Source organism: Chrysochloris asiatica, unplaced genomic scaffold, assembly GCF_000296735.1.
Source record: "Chrysochloris asiatica unplaced genomic scaffold, ChrAsi1.0 scaffold00053, whole genome shotgun sequence".
In the NCBI taxonomy this organism is placed as follows: domain Eukaryota; kingdom Metazoa; phylum Chordata; class Mammalia; order Afrosoricida; family Chrysochloridae; genus Chrysochloris; species Chrysochloris asiatica.
The window spans coordinates 10,777,204-10,792,805 of NW_006408571.1; the positions used below are offsets into that span (position 1 = coordinate 10,777,204).

General features: G+C 42.1%; 1 protein-coding gene across 1 annotated transcript in view; it reads right to left on the reverse strand.

Annotated features, from left to right (window-relative positions):
* Window positions 1-13,318, reverse strand: part of DCAF12 (DDB1 and CUL4 associated factor 12) — a 43,740-nt gene extending 30,422 nt beyond the window's left edge. The window contains exons 1-2 of the mRNA XM_006863041.1: window positions 13,093-13,318; window positions 11,799-12,053 (exon numbers count right to left, since the gene is read on the reverse strand). Coding sequence (XP_006863103.1) covers window positions 11,799-12,053; window positions 13,093-13,170 — 333 coding nt within the window. The 5' untranslated portion in view covers window positions 13,171-13,318. The remainder of the gene's footprint in view (window positions 1-11,798; window positions 12,054-13,092) is intronic.
* Window positions 13,319-15,602: the final 2,284 nt, after the last annotated feature.

Sequence of the window (15,602 nt, forward strand, 5' to 3'; positions counted from 1 at the left end):
GAGATGGATTGGCCAGGTGGCATCACTGATGGGACTCAAGTGTGGCAGCGGTAGTGAGGTTGGCCCAGGATCGGACATTGTTTCGTTCTGCTGTGCATAGGGTCGCTATGAGTCGGTTCCGACTCGATGGCACCTGACAACAACAACAACAACAAAATTCAGGTACCTGTAATATGTCAAGATCTCTTATATTCTGAATTGTGAATCTTAACTGCCCCTCCAAAAGATGGGTCAGTTCCACTTCTGGCAGGCTGAGATCACACGCTACTTCATTTATTTCTGAATTCTAATCTTTTCCACTAGAATCAAAATTTTTACGAAAGGAGGGTCTGATCATATTAGATTTATGATCATCCTGGCATAATTCTTTACAAACCTTATAGCTAGCAAAATCCAGTAAATTGATTTCTAATCCCTGCCTCCAGAGGTTTCTATTATCAACCAAGTCTTAAGAGTCAGCTGTGGTAAGATGGCTATGATTTTGTCAAGTGATGCCACCCAATCAGAACAACAATAGGACTGACCTATTAGTATGAATTTATACAAATCCTAATTTCTTCCTATGGAAGGTAGAAATTGATTTCTATAGTAATCAAGGAATGCTAACAAGAGTCCTGGTGTGGTGCTGTAGGATAATGCACTGGACCGGAAGACAACATGAACTACAAAGTTGGCGGTTCAAACCCACCAGCTACTCCTTGGAAACCCTATACAGGAAACCCTATATGGATTGGAATTGATTCAATGACATTGTATGAATTCATACAAATCCTAATGTAGTTCCTGTAGAAGGTGGAAATTGATTTCTATAGTAATCAAGGATGTTGTTGTTAAGTGCTGTTGAGTCGATTCCAACCCATAGCATCCCTGTATAAGAGTTTCCAAGAAGCAATAGTTATTGGTAAAGTAGAGGATCCCTGAAAAAGGAAGACTTCCAATGAGATGAACTGACACAGTAGCTGCAACAATGGCCTCAAATATAACTACGGTAAGGATAGCACAGGGCCGGCAGCGTTTTGTTCTGTTGTACACAGGTCGCTATGAATTAGAACCAACTGGATAGCACCTAACAACAAGTTAAATATATAGATTATACAGAGAAGAACAATTTTTATACAGGACAGTCTCAGATCACCATTCTTTAATGGTATTTTTAGGTATAAAGTCTCCTATTCAGAATTAATAGAAAGCCTTACACATCAATCAGTTATTGGCTATATTAAGAGATTATAAATTTTTAATAATGCCACTAAAACTGATAATAAACCCCTTTTGTCTCATTGTTTTCCGAGTACTATTAACATTCATGGAAGCAGCAGTCAAGAAATTAAATGACGTATTGCATTAGGCCAATCTGCTGCACAAGACTCTTTTAAAGTGTTGAAGAGTAAAGATGTCAGCTTGAGGTCTAAGGTGCACCTCACCCAAGCCACGGTATTTTCAATTACCTCATATGCATGTGAAAGCTGAACAGTGAATAAGGAAGACCGTAGAAAGACTGGTGCTTTTGAGTTATGGTATTGGAGGAGACTACTGAAAGTGCCATGGGCTGCCAAAAGAACCAATATATTTGTTTTGGAAAAAGTGCAGCCAGAGTGCTCCTTAGAGGCCAGGATGGCCAAACTTCATCTCTCATACTTCGGATATATTGTCAGGAGGGACCAGTCGCTGGAAAAGGGTATCATGTTTGGTAAGGTGGAGGGTCAGAGAAAAAGAGGAAGACCCCCCAACAAGGTGGACTGGCCAAGTGGCAGCATCGATAGACTCAAGTGTGGCAACAGTAGTGAGGCTGGCCCAGGATCATGCAGTGTTTCGTTCTGCTGTGCATAAGGTCGCTATGAGTTGGTATCGACTCTATGGCACCTAACAACAACAACATAACCCAAAGACATTGTTGTCTATTTGTCCACTGACATGCAAGATCTCTCCTTGGTCTTATTCTGAGTTCTAAAAAGCTCCTTGTGAGAATGGGGTGGGTGGAGGACTACTTTTGCTGTATATCCTAACACTATACTACTAACCTACAAAATTGCATGGGTCACCTAGCTAGAATAACATTTAAAGAAATGAGTATCATTGTACAAACAGAGCAAACATTAATGGAAAATTAAAAATGCAAGAAAGATCAGATCCCTATCTCTTTTCAAATCATTTCTTGGGTTTATCAACCACATGTGTATATAAATGCACATATCTATAATCAGCAGAGATAGAATTCTGTATTTTGCTTCAGTTAATTAATCAAGATGTTGTAGACATTATTACCGTCATCATGACCTTACTGTCTACATTGTCATACAGATCTGATTTACCATTATTTGCTCAAGTGTTCTCTCACTGTTAGCATTTACAGGTGTCCAATGATGATTTTATTACTTTGGATAAATTCCCAACTATGAAAATATTAGATCAAAGGCATAAAGCATTTTTAGGCTTTTCATTACAAAACAAAGTGACTTAATGAAACTTAATTGGCATATGTACTTCATTTTTTCAAACATACGCTAGCTATACTTATATATTATGCTCCTCCTAGAAAATGAACCCAAACCTTGAAAACTAATGGCCTACGCTAACAGACCTAAAAAAATTCACCTTTTCACGTATGTTAAATGAGATCAGGGATAGGTTTGTAAGAAAATACCCACTAGTCAAGGGCTTTTTCGAAGTGCAGAAACAAGGTTTAATTATATTCATCAGCTGCTATATAGATACAGTAAAATCTGTGAAGAGCCAGAACTTGGAACTGTACTGTTTTTTCAGGGTTTGCAAGTTTTCCACTTCTGCAGTCTTAGTACTTTTCTATCTCTATTTAATGAAAAATATTCGAGTTTCCCTTCTCTGACAGGTTTCTACCTTACATAGGGGTTCCAGCTTTTGAAAAATGCCTACAAGGACAGCCAGTAAATCCATTAAATCTGAAGCCTTTACCTGTGATTTGGGTGCTATTTAGGGTGGGGACCAAGAATCTGCATTTTAAATGTATTTCAAGAGATTTTGATGCAGGTGGTTCAGGAGAGCAGCATGGGAAACAATAGTCAGCTGTGTCTGTTGTTGCTAAGTGTCATAAAATAGATTCCCACTCATACTGACCTTGCACAAGGTTTCTAAAAGAGCAGCTGGGGGCTGGAACCACTGATCTTTTGGTTCCCAGTTCAATTTAAAAGCAAGCAGACTGACAACATGTGGAGTAAAAAAGAGGGTAAGTGAAAAAAAGGAAGACTTCCCACAAGATGATGGGTACAGTGGCAGCAGCAATGGGTTCAAACATAGCAACAATTCTAAGAACAGAACAGGTCTGGGCACTGTTTTTATTCTGTTGGGCATAGGGTCACTAAGAGTCAGAACCGACTCCATGCCAAAGCTCTACTTTAAGCAACCTGGGTTCCCCTACCTCCCAAAGTTGCAGAACAGATCCTACACTCAGGAACAAGGCTGCCAAGCATGTGACTCTAACTCTCCAGAGAAAGGTAACTAACATGATTATTCATGATTAAAAGCTAGACATGCACCCAAGGGAAAAGGAAAACAGAATCACCTAAGGGAGATAGTTGATCCTTGCCATCTAATTCTTCAGCCAGCTGGTAACTGAATCAGTCTCTCCTTCCCTATCGCTCCTGCCCTGCTTCAGCTGAATATGTGTCTATTCAGAGCCCCACATTCCCGTACTTTCCTGTCTCTGTTCTAGAATGAGCATCCTTATTTCCAAATTTCAATCATTTGAAGCATCTTCTTCCTCTAAGAAATTCTCTGATTATCCTAAAAAGAAATGGCTTGTTCCTTCATGAAAACCTATGACTGACACTTCTGTTGTAAGTAACTTTGCATATGTCCATGTATCATATTCTAGCAAAGCTGTGTCAAGGGTTCACTACATGTAGAGGTGTGCTTCTTACAGGATAAAATATCTTCCTGAAGCATCCATTTAACAAAGAGATGAAGAAAAGTTTCTATGCCCACAGAAAACATTTTTATGCTAAGAGATCCAGAGATATTATTATAGCAAACAATGCACAAGAGTACTTAAAATAAAATAGGGAACTTCAAACGTTAAAGGTATTTCATCCTTAACTCTGCTTCTAGAACCTCAGGTAAATCACTTCCATCCTTGGTGTCTGTCTCAACTATAAAAGGAGAAATGGAGCGGAGTCGTCGGGAATCTATTTTCTTAACAGTTCCTTTCAGCTCTGCCTTGGATTTATTTGTGTATTACTGAAACTCCACACTAGCTAGGCACAGCGTCTAACTACATACATAAAAAGTTTGTGCAAAAATTCTTTAATCTTTTCATTCCATTTTTCCATGAGCTTTTTTGAGTCACCTCATAAGAAAAATTCAATAAATGATCATGGATTTAATAAATGCAGACTCAAACCAGTGTTTTCCCACTATATTCTAGTCAATGAGATATAAACATAACACTCCAATTTTTTGCACATTAACAAACTACCTGGATGGGAACATCCCTGCCTAACATACCAGGGGGCTTCAAAAAGTTTGTGGGAAAATCCCATTATCTTTTAAATTCCATTTTTCCATGAACTTTTTAAAGCCTCTTATGTGAGAAGGTAAGGAGCTCTGGTAGTTACGATTTGGGCTGCTAACTCAGTTGCTTCATGGGAGAAAGATGAAGCTTTGTGCTCCTATAAAGATTTACAGCCTCGGAAATCCTATGCAGGGTCACTATGAGTTGGAACGGACTCCATCACCACCACCCATGAGAAAGTGATGGAGTCCCAGTGTAGTGCTGCAGGTTAATGTGCTGTACTGCAAAGTCAAAGTCAGTTTGAACCGCAAGACCAGTGGTTCAATGTGACCAGCTGCTCCCTGGAAACTCTGTTACAGGGTCCCTGTGGGTCAGAACCGATTCGACAGCACTTAACAACAACAATATGTGAGAAGGTGAAGATCTGGTAGTGTAGTGGGTTATATGTTGGGATGCTAACTGCAAGGCTGGTCATTTAAATCCACCAGCCACTCCATGGGCAAAAGATGAGATTTTCTGCTCCTGCAAAGGTTTATAGCCTTGGAAACCCTATATATATATGGTCATTATATAAAAGAATGGATGCACTTGAATTATGTTGTTGGAGAAGAACATTGAAAAGTACCATGAACTGCCAGAACAACAAACAAAATCTGTCTTGGAAGAAGCCGGTATGGTGAGATTTCGAGCCTCATACTTTGCAGAAGGGACCAGTTCCTGAAGAAGGGCATCATGGCTGGTAAAATGGAGGGTCAGTGAAAAAGAGGAAGATCCCCAATGAGATGGACTGACACAATGGCAGTAGTAGTGGGCTCACACATAATAATTGTGAGGATGGCATAGGGCCAGGCAGTGTTTTATTCTGTTGTGCACAGGGTCACTGAGTCAGACTGACGACAGCATCTAACAACATGTGACAGGGATTAGTGGCCTCCATGGATCCAAAGGCAGATAAGGCCATTCAAGTCACATTCTCCATTTAGGGAGCCATCTTTTGCAGCCCAACCATAATCCTGGATTAAACCCAGTTGCCACTTTTAGATCAGTTTCTTCATCTCCTAGACTAGGAAACAAATATGGCATGACTAGTCCCTTGCTCCACCACTCGTCTGTTAGTTTGCCAAAGTGTGGTGGCTTGTATGTTACTGTGATTCTGGAAGCTATACCAGGAGCATTTTAAATACCAGCAGGGTCACCCTCGGTAGACAAGTTTCAGCTGAGCTTCCAGACAACGACAGACTAGGAAGGAGAGACTGACTAGTTCCGAATATTTAGTCATTGAAAACCTTATGAATAACAGTGGAACACTGTCAGCATCAGAATATTGTCAGATATAGTTTTGGAAGACGTTGCGTTAGGCAAATCTGCTGCACAAATCCTCTTTAAAGTAAGTGTTCAAGAGTAAAGAAGTCACTTTGAAGACCTAACCCAAGCCATGGTATTTTCAATTGCCTCACATGCATGTGAAAGTTGGACAATGAAAAAGGAAGACCATAGAAAATGGATGCATTTTAATTATTTTGTTGGAGAAGAATATTTAAGGTACAATTAACGACCAAAAGAACAAACAAATCTGTTGGAAGAAGCACAACCAGAATGCTCCTTAGAAATCAAGATAGCCAGACTTCGTCTCTCATACTTCGGACATAGTATCAGAAGGGAGCAGTCCCTGGAGAATGACATCATGCTTGGTAAAGTGGAGGGTCAGTGACAAAGAGGGAGAACCCCACCAAGATGGACTGGCACAGTAACAGCAGTAATCAGCTCAAGAGTATCAGCAATTGTGAGGATAGTGCAGACCCGATGGTGTTTCGTTCTGTTGTGTGTGGGGGTCACTGTGTCGGACAGATTCAATGGCACCTAAACAAGGTAACAGCACCTGGCCAGACCCAAGGTTTCTGTCAGCATTTTCAAAAAGGCGGAATCCCTTTGGAACATAAACTAGCCAGGGAGGATCATCTTGAAACTAATTATCTGGGCAGAACAAAACCCCTATATTTAATCATTTCACCCTCCTGTATCTTAAATTGAGTTTCATATTCTGCTTCTATGATTTTGGGACTGTAAATACATAAACTCAGGGACATAACATATTTTCTTAACCCCAGTGTCTATCCTTCTACCCCTCCCCCCAAATTAGGCTGTCTTAAAGCTCCCTTCCCTCTCATTAGCAAATTACAGATAAAACTGGTCTTGTCTATCTAATTATGATCCACCAAGTCCATCCATGAAGTCAGCAGTGTACTTATGACCATGACTTTGGGTGCTGGTAAGAAAGAGAAACACAGCCTGACATCTGGGAGCTGGCAGGGTACTATTAGTACTAAGAGCAACATCATACAAGGTCACTCTGTGACTGTGACAAGACAAAAACAAGGCCACTCTCTAATCATATCTGAGCACACACAAAAACAAGGACACTGGTCACAAAGAGATCACACATCCCCTTATCCTGGCTCCTGTTAGTGACTGCTTCATCTTTATCAATTAGTTTTAGCCTCCCTGTTGTCTTCTTCTCTTCTAGTTAAGATATCCAAATATAGAACTTCCCCCTATTTCTTGACAGTATCCAAACAAGAGCAAGCCTTGCTTCCTTAAGCTTTCCCCCAAATCAATTAACAACCCAAATTTTCTAAGTTCTTCATAATATCCCCTTACTAAGTATAAGTAGCCCCATGGTTCCCTATCATGGTGGTTGATTGTAAGGTGCTATCAAATCAGTTTCAACTCACAGTTAACTCTATGCACAACAAAACAAAATACTACCCGGCTCTGCATGATCCTCACAATTGTTACATTTGAGCACACTGCTGCTGCCACTGTGGCAATCCATCTCCTTGAGATTCTTCTTTTTTGCTGACTGTCCAGGATTCTATGCACAATGTCCTTCTTTAGGGACTGGTCCCTGCTGATGGTATGTACAAAGTATAGTGTAGGTTCCTTTAAGCTGAAAGGAGCAATTTAAAGCCAACTTTTTCTACTACAGATGAGTTCCTAGTAGTCTTTGCCCAGAGGGACTTGACAATTGGAAATAAAGAGATCATGTCTATTATTAAATAACTCAAACTACATTGGACACTACCTAGCTTCTCAAACCACCAACCCCTTCAAACACTCCCCCTTCTTGTTTTCTTTACTCTCGTGAAATACCTGACCTCATTGCTCACTGTGACCCATAAAAGTATTCTCTAAGAGTTCTGGTCCTTAGGCTGTTTCTCATCATCAGTGGTTCACAGTTCACTTTAAAAACTAGGGACTGTTTCCTACACCTACCCCTCAATCCTATCCACCAAAAAAATACACAATCCAATGTTTGTAATTTTACAAAAGGTTTATAAACTTCAAGTTAATAGTACCTGCTCATCCTTCACTCCTATGGTACTATAACAACTTCAATAGTCCCTTCTACATAATGACTCTCAAACCCTTAACTTCAATGCTTCCCCTCTTCCAAACTAATTGATGGGAAGCACAAAATGAAAACAATTTTCTCTTCAAATTACTTTTTAATATTCTTCCTGTCAGCCTTCCAGTTAGTCAAATTTAAGATATCATAATCAATTTTGACTTAATCCTTTCCAGTATGTTAAACCCGAACATATTCTCTGCAGATTTTACCTCTAAGATGCCTGTAATATCTGTCTCCTCACCCTCTGCACTGTCACTCTCCCAGTTGATCATGACTTCTCAGCTGTACCACATCACCAGCCTTCTATGCCAGCTTTCCCTAAAGCATCATTTTCACCACTCCCTGCTTAAAGTCTTTGGGTTATTATCGCTCCATTTTCAACAGAACAGAATCTCAGCTTTATGTTCAAGAACTTCCACAATTTGATCTTCATCAACCTTTGCTTAATTTCACAACCCTCTTGCAGACCTCTTATCACATTTATTCTCAATATTTCACATAAATGGTCAACACTTTTGCCCTAAAAAATCCAGATTTCCAGCTTTTCTTTAAACAGACAATTTGTTAACACTAGGCACAAATTCCGACATGACAACAGCTGGCTGGAGTCAAGATGGCCTTATGGTTCTTTAGAGCTCTTACTGCTCCTTACTGTCTACAGCCTCCTAGCAAGCTCCCCTCCTTCATTTCACTTTTCTGCCTGGCTCTAAAGGCAATCTGAGGTTGTCTCTAAACCAGGAAAATACACCTAGCCATTCGAACCACAGACCCATGTTTCAGTTTAGATGGTACCACCAAGGAGCTCTGGTAGCGTAGTGGTTACGAATCGGGCTGCTAGCCTCAAGGTCGGCAGTTCAAAACTACCAGCAGTTCCGTGGGAGATAGATGAGGTGTTCTGCTCCTGTAAAGATTTACAGCCTCGGAAACCCTGTGCAGGGTCACTATGAGTTGGAACTGACTCCACGGTACTTAACAACAACAACAAACCTTGACTTCTGGTGTGGTACAGCAGGGTAAGTACTCGACCTCAAGGTTGGATTGAACTGCGAGGTTGGTGGTTCAAATTCACCAGACACTCCTCGGAAACCTTATACAGGGGCACTATGAGTAGGAACTAACTGACTTGACAGCAAACAACAACAACAACAAAACATCAGCTTCTAATAAGTTAGTGAAAAAACTGACCACATCCAAATGCAGTATTGTAATTTTACAATAACAAAATAATTGTTTAAACGGTTATTATTATAAATGAAGAAAACCTAGCTTGGCTATCTTTGTTATTATTACTGTGCTCACTAGGCTCAGGGAATTAAGGGGAGAGTGAATGACTTCCCATAGTTGGAGTGTTAGCTCACCAAAAACAAACAAACAAAACAAATCCACTGCTTCTTCAGGTTTTCTGAAACTGTAAATCTTTACAGGAGCAGACAGCTTCATCTTTCCACCATGGAGCAGTTGATGGGAGTAAACTGCCAACCTTGAGTTAGTTACCCAACATTTAACCCACTGTGCCACCAGGTCACCTTTGTTAGCCCATAGCAAATGGAAATTCACATAGGTAGACCCACTGCCTCCTCAGAGGTTGCAGATACAAGCCTGACATTTTTGTAACTTATCATTTGTGCACTGAGTAAAATGCTGATGAATATTCTGATCTACTACCAGTGAAAACTGCCTCATGGTCAGCCAAGGGAGAAACCATTTCTAATAATAGGTTATTTTCGAATATGAGTGGTACAGGCATACTTATCACACTGAATATGTTTCAGTAGGATTTCATTAATGGTAAAATTTCAATCAAAACTAAAAATCCATATAAATTCCCCTCTCCCTGGCTTGTGATCTGCTTGTATTATCCAAAGACAATTTTAAAGGTTTAAATAACTTTCCTTGTTTTTAAACTAAGCAATGTCCTAGGGAGCGTCAAGGGCACTGGAAAAGGCTTTGGACTCCCTTTCACACTAATAGTATTTCTGAATAAGTAACATACTGCTGCCAATTTGAAATATTTTCCAGATGTACCTTCTCAGCACTGAATGTTAACATCTCTATTTTACATATGGCAAAGCAAAGGTACAGATAAGGAAACCATTTGCCAAATGTCACAAAACCCAGAGAAGAGCAGTGGTTCCTGTTGCTCTGCTTTGGTTCCTGAAGCTAAAAATAAAAACACAAACAAAAAAGCACTAACTATAAAAAAACACTTTAGATCATAAGGAAGATGGAAAGAGGCAAGTATTCAAGAGGAAGTTAAACCGTTAATGTGCTAGCCTTCAAAATGGTGGCAATACATTCAAGAAGCAGGAAACTATGATGATAATTCAGTTTGCAAATCAGCAATATTCACTGTGCAACTGCTATGTACAAGATACTTTGACAGCTTATGTAGGGAGTGGAACAAACTTTTCCAAAGATGAGACTTTTTCTACTCCCAGAGACAATGAATGTCACCTCTCTTATGCCATAATTAAGTGGCCAGAAAATCTTGGGAAAAAAGTTTTGTGGAGACTTTCACCTCTATTTAGTTTTGAAAGGCTTCTGTATGAGACAATCAATCTTCAACAGAAGAGGAAATAAAAGCTTGGCCCCAACCACCATGGCATTATTTCCTTCCTTAAAATTCATGTTTACATCTTTGCCTACATCCTTTACAAACACACACTTCTACAGTAGTTAACACTTACTTATGCTAGAAAAATGGTTCCTCTTCCAATTGATTCAAGATGCTTCTCTGTTCAGGTTCAATCTACTTGGCCTTTATGAGCACATCACTTGTCCACTTACATAAGTTGGAGTGAAAATGGAGAGAGTTGGGCCTAGACCCAATCTTTTCTCATGATTCTTTCTGAATTGTGCCCCAATCATGGTATATGTACAGTGGAATTATTACTCAGCTAAAACAAGGAAGTACTGGTACATGCTACAAGATGGATGAACCTGAAAATTTTATGTTAAGTGAAACAAGTTGGTCATCAAAGACTACATATTGTACATGATATTACACTTACATAAAATGATCAGATTAGAAAACTCCATAGAAATACCGCAAAGAATGGTGGTTGCCAAGGGCTGCGGGAGTCTTGGTGTGGCACTGTAGGACGACTATTAACCACGCGATCAGCAGTTCACACCTACCAGTCGCTCTCTGAAAATCCTATATAGTGTCACTATGAGTCAGAACTGACTTGATGGCACTTAACAACTGGGACTGATGATGTGAGGAATAGGAACTGCTTAATGGGCTAGGGGTTTTCTTCTGAAGCTATGAAAATGTTTTGGGGGCTACATGGTAGTGTTGTACAACACTGAGAACGAACAAATGTTAATGAACTGTTCACTTTTCATTTTTATTATGTGAATTTCACCTTAAAAAAAACTAATAAAAAACTTTTCCAAAGATTTGCAGTATTGCTCTTTTAAGAAGTACTTTAAATATGTCATAGTGTTTATGGCATATTATTACATAGTATTTTAAATACGCAAATATTTTTAAAACATTTGATCCTTAGGCTGGCAAAATGATAGATGTCATTATCATGCATCCTAAATGATGCCATAAAAGCTTAGGTTGTTCCTCAGAAGTCTCTTAGAAAGCAACATTAAAGGCCAAAAAAAAAAAATCTCTAGAAGTGGTATGAACAAAGTAAAAACAGGTGGGGAAAAACACTTAAGTCTAAAAGCAGCAGTACAGTAAGATGTTATTAAGAGTACTAAAGAAATAGATTCCTCTGAAGCATTGTTGAAAAAGAAATATAAGAGTGGGAAAAGGTGCAAACAAAGAGAGGAAGAGGTCATCAACAGAAAGTCAATCTCCTCCACAAAGATGGGAGGAAACAAGCCCAGAAAGTCACCTAAGCAGGACCTAAGAGAAAGTTCATATTCCCCAGACAACATACTTACCGTGTTGCATTTCGTACCACACACCACTTGCCTATGATTCAGCCACTGAGATGCAAACACTTTATTAAGGGTCCCAAGGTGAAACTCTCTCTCTTTCAGGAGACTGGGAAGTTGCTGTGCTGCATAACCATGTAACACCCGGGAGTAGCTGGTTTCACTCTGTAGCTTGACTTCCCGGCTCTTCAGGTAGTACACTAAGGACCTCTTCACTGGAGGGAGTCTTTTTCTTTTCTGAAGTGAGTGATCCCAGCCAAACTGTGAAAAGCAAATTAAAAATCAGGATTTTCGCTATCTTCCTTCAGAACAAGAGATTCTATTATAGTAGGGAAATCACACAAAGAAATATAACACAAGAATCTCAATCCAGAAAGTCCAGTTTAACTCTTCCAATATTGAAAAGATGTTGTTCATAGCCAAACTTACCAGTGTGAATCACAAAGGCTACAAAGAGAATGGAAGAAGAAATGAACAGGACAAAAAATTTTCTAGACCTTTTAGGAGTGAAGGATTCAGAGCCCTCATAGCCGTGCTTGATAGGAAAGGAAAGGAGGGGGCCGGGTTGTTTTCATACCGACCTGGGCTGCACCTCTATCTAGCCCCCTCCTCCCTCTCAGCCTACAGTCCCCATGGAGTGTAAGAAGGACAACCCACAAGCCAGACTGTGGTCTAGGTCATCCAGGGATAACCCTTCACTCAATGGCTGCTGTCCTGTCACCGCGTCCACGCGCAAGTCAGTTGCAGAATTCGAAAAAATCCAAGACAAACGGGATGGAGGACCCAGGAAATGAGAGCCCAAATTTGAGTCCAACAAGATCTTCCCCTCCAATGGGGCAGTAAAGACATGATACCTGGAAATCGCAGTTACCTCTAGGAGTCCAAGTGCCAAATGGACCAAACTCAAGGATTGGGTATCCATAGGCAGAGTCTTTCCTCGGTAAGATATAAATCCTCCCCGCTTCCCGAGGACCCTGCAAGGTGGACTTCGTTCTCCCACTCTGTATCTCCTTGGAGGTTTTGTTCCAAATTCCCTTCTACTTTGGTTTCCCATTCCTCCAAGGCCCCACACCCGGCTGCAGTCTCAATCGGAGGCCCCATTTCCGAGTTTTCTTGAGGCCTACGTGCTTTTCAATGAACTACTGTGGGCCGATCCCTGACCCAAAAGGGCCAGATCCCGCTCTTGTCAGTGTCTCTAACTACAGACCCTGGATCCCGCTCCAGTTCCCTCATCTGCGGACCCTAGCCCCTTCCTGATGACATGGTATCAACACCCAAGTCCCGGCATCTAAGCCCTCACCTGCGGGCCCTGAGCGTCGCTCCCAGCTCCCGGAGAGACGGGTGCTTTCCGTTTCCTGCTAACTGCTTTCCGGGCCATAGTGGGCAGCGCCGCCGCGGCCCCGCAGCCACATGGGGCGGGGGGAGCGAGCGGCAGCAGGACGGCGGGTCATATACTGGGCCCCCGGGCCGCGCACCGTAGTGCGCCCGGCCCTAAAAGTGGCCCGGACCCGGGGTGGTAGGCAGAAGGAGGGAAGACTGACAGCAGGGAAAAAGGGAGGGAAAAGTCGGGGCTGGGGAAGGGAAGGCCGGAACAAGAAGCTTTCAATCGACCGAATCGGGAAAGGACGGCGAGCGGCTAGAACCAAAACACCCCCTCCCCTTAGCCCGCGTGCCGTCACCCTTGCGCAGCCGCACTTTGCAGTGCGTCTCCACGGTGACACAGCAAGGACGGGGGGCGGGGCATAGTGCCTGGAGGAAAGTTCGCGGCTGTTGCTTAGCCGCCACCCTCCCCCTTCTAATGGTTGTCTGGAGGCTGCTTGAGGTTGGCGAGCTGGGGTTTAGGGGGTCTGGCTTCTGGCTGCCGACCTTGGACCCTAGCTTGCCCAGCCCCAGGCACCCTGCAGTGAGGACGAACATCTCTGCTCTAGGAAGGAATCCCTCCCAGCACACGCCTTTACCCGGGAGCCCCCACTGGGTATCTCTCATCCAGCGCGGCCCGTTCCTTTGGACCTATCACTGGCCTTTTCCCGTAGTAATGGGCCGGACGCTGTGGAGAAAGGCAGAAACCGCCCTCCTCTCAGGGTGGGGTCCGACTTCAGACTGGCCAGACCTTACCACCACGACAACCTAACCAGCCCATATCACCCTCCACCCTCTCTGGTTGTCCTCTCGCCACCCTTGGGCACCTTCGGTCTCCATTGTCCATCCCATCCTCTACCCCTCCTTCCCTATTTCATTTGACCCTATTATTCCCCCAACGCAACTGCCCCTCAGTTTCCTTTCCCTAACGGTGGCTTGGGTGGCTTTGCCACCATTGGATTTTTATGACCTGCAGGCTAGGCAACACTCTTGTGTTTTATGAAACAGGCCTCACGCTGTAATTTTGGTTTCTTCCATCTCCCAGGCAGTCCTAAACTGAGGAATAGCTGGGTGGTCTCTCCCTCAGGACCTAGCTTTCCTCTCCTCCATTCAGGCAGATTGACCCACAGGAAAGAGAGTGACCATTTTTGGTTTGTAATTCCAGTGTGGACAGAAATGGTCACCATCCATACAAGGGGGCTTTATCAGGGGCACCCTTGCCTCCATTTTCAAAAGATCCTGTCGGAATATGAGTGCCAGCCACCACTTTCCTCGGGCAAAGAAACCATTCAAGGAAGCAGGATGCTCTTGCTTGGGGCTGACCAGCCTCAGGCGTCAGTGCCCAGTTAACCTGCTGGTCCTTTCAGGCATCAGGCCTCATACCTCCAGGGAGCTCTGTTGGCCCATCTGAAGTTTTGCCTACAAGGAGATGTGGATTTGTTTTCCAAGCCGAACCCAAAACCAGATTGAGACAGGGTCCTCTGCCATCTGAAGCTGGCACTGCCATTAACCCCTAATGCCACCTTGGGAAAGGCAGTCCCATCTTACTTGTCCAGGCCTGTACCTTCAGAGACATGCACACAGTGAATGGGTCATCTTCCTTTTAAGCCTGTTCTAGTTCTGTCTTACCTCACAATGCCCTGAATGACCCAGAAGCCCAGGGGACAAAAGTCTGGAATTCCTTTGAGAATCCCTAAGATAGGACTGTGGGTTGGGCACAGATTCTGGTCTCTGTCCTTGTAAGAGGGACACACTGGACACTGCTGCAGACTTACTCATGAGTTTGTTGCTTCATCCTGGCATTTCGGGATCCCTCATTCCAGCAGAGCTCTTAATTTCTAGAATAAAGACCCATTTGGAAGTTTAAAAGTTTATAATTGCATTACAAAGACTTACAAGTATTGGTAAGGAGTTACTATGACTGGAACTCTCATACACTGCTAGAGAGCATGTAAATTGATAAATCCAATTTCCAATTTGGAAAGATCTGTGATTGTTACATATTAAAACTAAGCCAACAATTCTACTTCTGGTTATAAACCCAACAGAAATGAGTATATATGTCCCCTAAAGTCATGTATAAGAATGTTTATAACAACTTTATTAATAATAATCCTAAACTGGGAATAGTTTAAATGTTGACAGTAGATAAATTGAGGTATATTCACACAATGAAATACTACACAGCGATGCATACTACCATGAGTATTACATGGATAAGTCTTAAATGAAAGAAAGCAAACACAAAGCAATACATAACTGCCTAATTCCACTTTTTCCATCCCCCACTTCCTATTTTTATAAAGTGCAAAAACAAGTACAACTAATCAACAGTAATAGAATAGTAATAGAAATCAGAATATTTGTTATTCTTGTTATGGTTGTTAGGTCCCTTCTGACTCATAGCTACCCCTTGCACAACAGAACGAAACACTGCCTGGTTCTGTACCG